General features: G+C 40.5%; 1 protein-coding gene across 1 annotated transcript in view; it reads right to left on the bottom strand.

The window, feature by feature from the left end:
* The window catches only part of P4HA3 (prolyl 4-hydroxylase subunit alpha 3), a 34,825-nt gene that overhangs the window by 13,613 nt on the left and 18,417 nt on the right, over positions 1-2,795 (bottom strand). Inside the window, exon 6 of the mRNA XM_023521672.1 lies at positions 298-461. Coding sequence (XP_023377440.1) covers positions 298-461 — 164 coding nt within the window. The remainder of the gene's footprint in view (positions 1-297; positions 462-2,795) is intronic.

Genomic DNA, 2,795 nt, shown 5'->3' with positions numbered 1-2,795 from the left:
GGACTGGAATTGGTCTCATAGGAGCAGTGGAGGCTAGGGATCTGGTAGTGAGTGGGCTGGAAAAAAAGACTAGAATTAGCTTAAGAGGAAAAGGGCCTAGGAGCTGACACTAATTTAGAGGAACTAAAGCATAAAGAAATTGGAATGTGGAAAATTCAGAATGCGATCACTGATGCTGTCCAAGTGAGCTTTATTATTTTTTTTAATGCATCAGCCTTTTTCATCACGTCATCCCAATTCTACCTTCTCTCTCTAGCCAAGCCTGTTCCCCTTTTCTCTTTCCCTGAGAAATCCTACCTGGGAACCCAGGGTCTGACACAACCCCTCGTAGGTGTCTCTGGTCTGCAGGTGGGGTACATTGGGCCTCTGGATGACAGCCTCCACTACTGCCTGGGTGGGGCTCTCTGCCAAGAGCTTTTCATATTTCAACACATTCCTGGCCATTCTCTTATTATCTGGGCCTGGGAGAAATCAGAATTGGGAATAATACGGATTAACAAACAGTGGTCCCAAGGAGTGCTGCCAAGGTTTCCTACAATTTCACTGTCGCACACGACTGACAACTGGACATCTCGAATAACTCCTGTGTCCATGCACAGGAGGACGTAAGGCCCTCACTCCCAGAAGAGTACCTGGTATAAAAAAAAAAGAAGGAGGAGGAGGAGGAGGAGGAGGAGGAAGAAGAAGAAGATTGAATCAGGCCTCACAGATCCGAAGGTGCAAAGGACTTTGGAAAGGTAAAGTAGTACTTAACTCTCTTAGACCAAGGGATCATCAGGATGGCGGATCTAGGATAGTGTGACGGTCAGTTTTATATATAGGGAAGAAGCTTTATTCTTTTGTTCATTTCCTCATCTATTCAGGAAATCTTCACTGAATATCTACTATGTGCCAGATACTATGCTAGAGGCCAACCTCTCAGAGTTTGGAGTCTAATAAAGAAAAAAGAGATTAAAGAACTACTTACAATGAGACATGACAACTAAGTACTATGAAAGAGAAGTTGAGAGACCCAACCTACTCTTTCTGGAGAACTGGAAGCTAATTCATTCCTGACTCTATCAGAGCCTTCAAAAAGCCTAACTATAGGAGTCTTGTGTCTTGTTTGTGCCCACTTTGGCTGCAAGATGCCCAGTGGGCTGGCTGTTACCCCTGCCTGCTAGCCTCCATGCATGATTCTGAGCACATCTCAGAAGGAGGTGCTGAATTGTTCTAATGCTCCCAAAGCATCTTTCTCTGAGGAGCTCAATGTGCTTCTAAACACCACTTCCACCCTGGCAAAGGAGGAAAGGAGGGGACAGAAAACACCATCCTTTTTCAAGAAGAGGAGAAATGAAGTTTTAGAGAATGGACATGATGAATCCAAAACACCAATAAAAATATTAAAAAGCCAGAAATAGAACTGGGAATCTCAATTTGCTGGGTCCTGCTTTTTACCTATAATAATGCATAATTTCGGTTCTCTGAGAGGGGCAGAGATTATAATAGGTCAAGCACAAAGAAATAAAGGGACGTTGGTTATCATTTTGCCTGTATCATTAATTGCCTATGTGTTTCCATACCGCTACTTCCTTATCCTATTTTTTCATCAAATTATCAGACAGTAATAATGTTACTAAATAGATTCATTAAAGAGTGATTAATAAATACAATTGTAAAGGCCTACATGAAATATTTTATAAATATGAAAACATAATAGTGATTAGGTATCTTACTTTAGTATCTAAATGTCTTATTAAAGGAAAACCTGGGACGCCATCTACCACCAAACTTTTAAGCAAAATAATCCAAGCAGAAAGCTAAGCTAGCAAGTCTCCCTTCAGTTCAACTCTGGTGAGGCTGACACTGAACTCTGCATTAACTGGGTAAGATGCTTGTATGGCATAGTGAGCACTGGTTTAAAGAGAAGAACTGATATCTCCTTGTAGGCAGCCAAGGTGAAGAGTCCTGCGGAATCACTCTCCTTACACACACAGCTCTCACTGATTACACTCATTCTCACATCTACTTCCAAACCTGGGTTTTAAATGTCCCTGAAGAAACTGGCTTCTGGACTTGTTCCCCAATGAAGCAACACTAATATATAACTGGTTCCGGGTGGAGGAGGAAAAAGACAGGTTGATATCTTCTTCTTAGCATTTTCCAATTGACTTAAAAATTTCCCCCTGATGCACTGATCAGTATGTAAGATTAAATCCAAAAGTTAAAAATGTGCCTTGGATTATGAAATTAGAAAAATAAAAATAGCTGTATTTCACTTGCGGAGATTCAAGTCCAGGAGCAGAAGGGATTTCCCAGTAAATCAGACTTGTGGCTTATCTTTTATCATTACGTACTATAGAGAAGAAACTCTCTGGAGAGGCTGAGGGCGCACGAAACATTTCCCGCCTATAAGAAAAAAGAAAGAAAGGAAAGGAAAGAGTTAACTACACTGAGAATATCTCCTCTGACCGCATGATTCAACATATTTTTAAAACATAAAATATTTTTACCACAAGTAGATAATAAGATTCATTGAAATAAGCAGCAGACTAGAAATGGGGAGGTTCTCTGTCCCAATTCAGGATTTGCGGCCCTGATGATCTCGTCAGTTTTCTCATTGACAAATAACATGTTACTATCCTTACCAGGGAAGGTGGAAAAATAAATGAAAATAAACTTCCTTAAGATGTCCTCAAATCCTAAAGCATGCAAAACTATATAATTGCAGGGTGTTATTTTGGCATTTTTTATTATTAAACTTAATATGGAACATCAAAACCCTAGTAAAAAGATTCCGCCCCACTCTCCCCGTC

Source organism: Pteropus vampyrus, unplaced genomic scaffold (assembly GCF_000151845.1).
Source record: "Pteropus vampyrus isolate Shadow unplaced genomic scaffold, Pvam_2.0 Scaffold311, whole genome shotgun sequence".
In the NCBI taxonomy this organism is placed as follows: domain Eukaryota; kingdom Metazoa; phylum Chordata; class Mammalia; order Chiroptera; family Pteropodidae; genus Pteropus; species Pteropus vampyrus.
The sequence above is the reverse complement of the archived record's forward strand: the minus strand, read 5'-3'. Positions and strand labels throughout refer to the sequence as shown.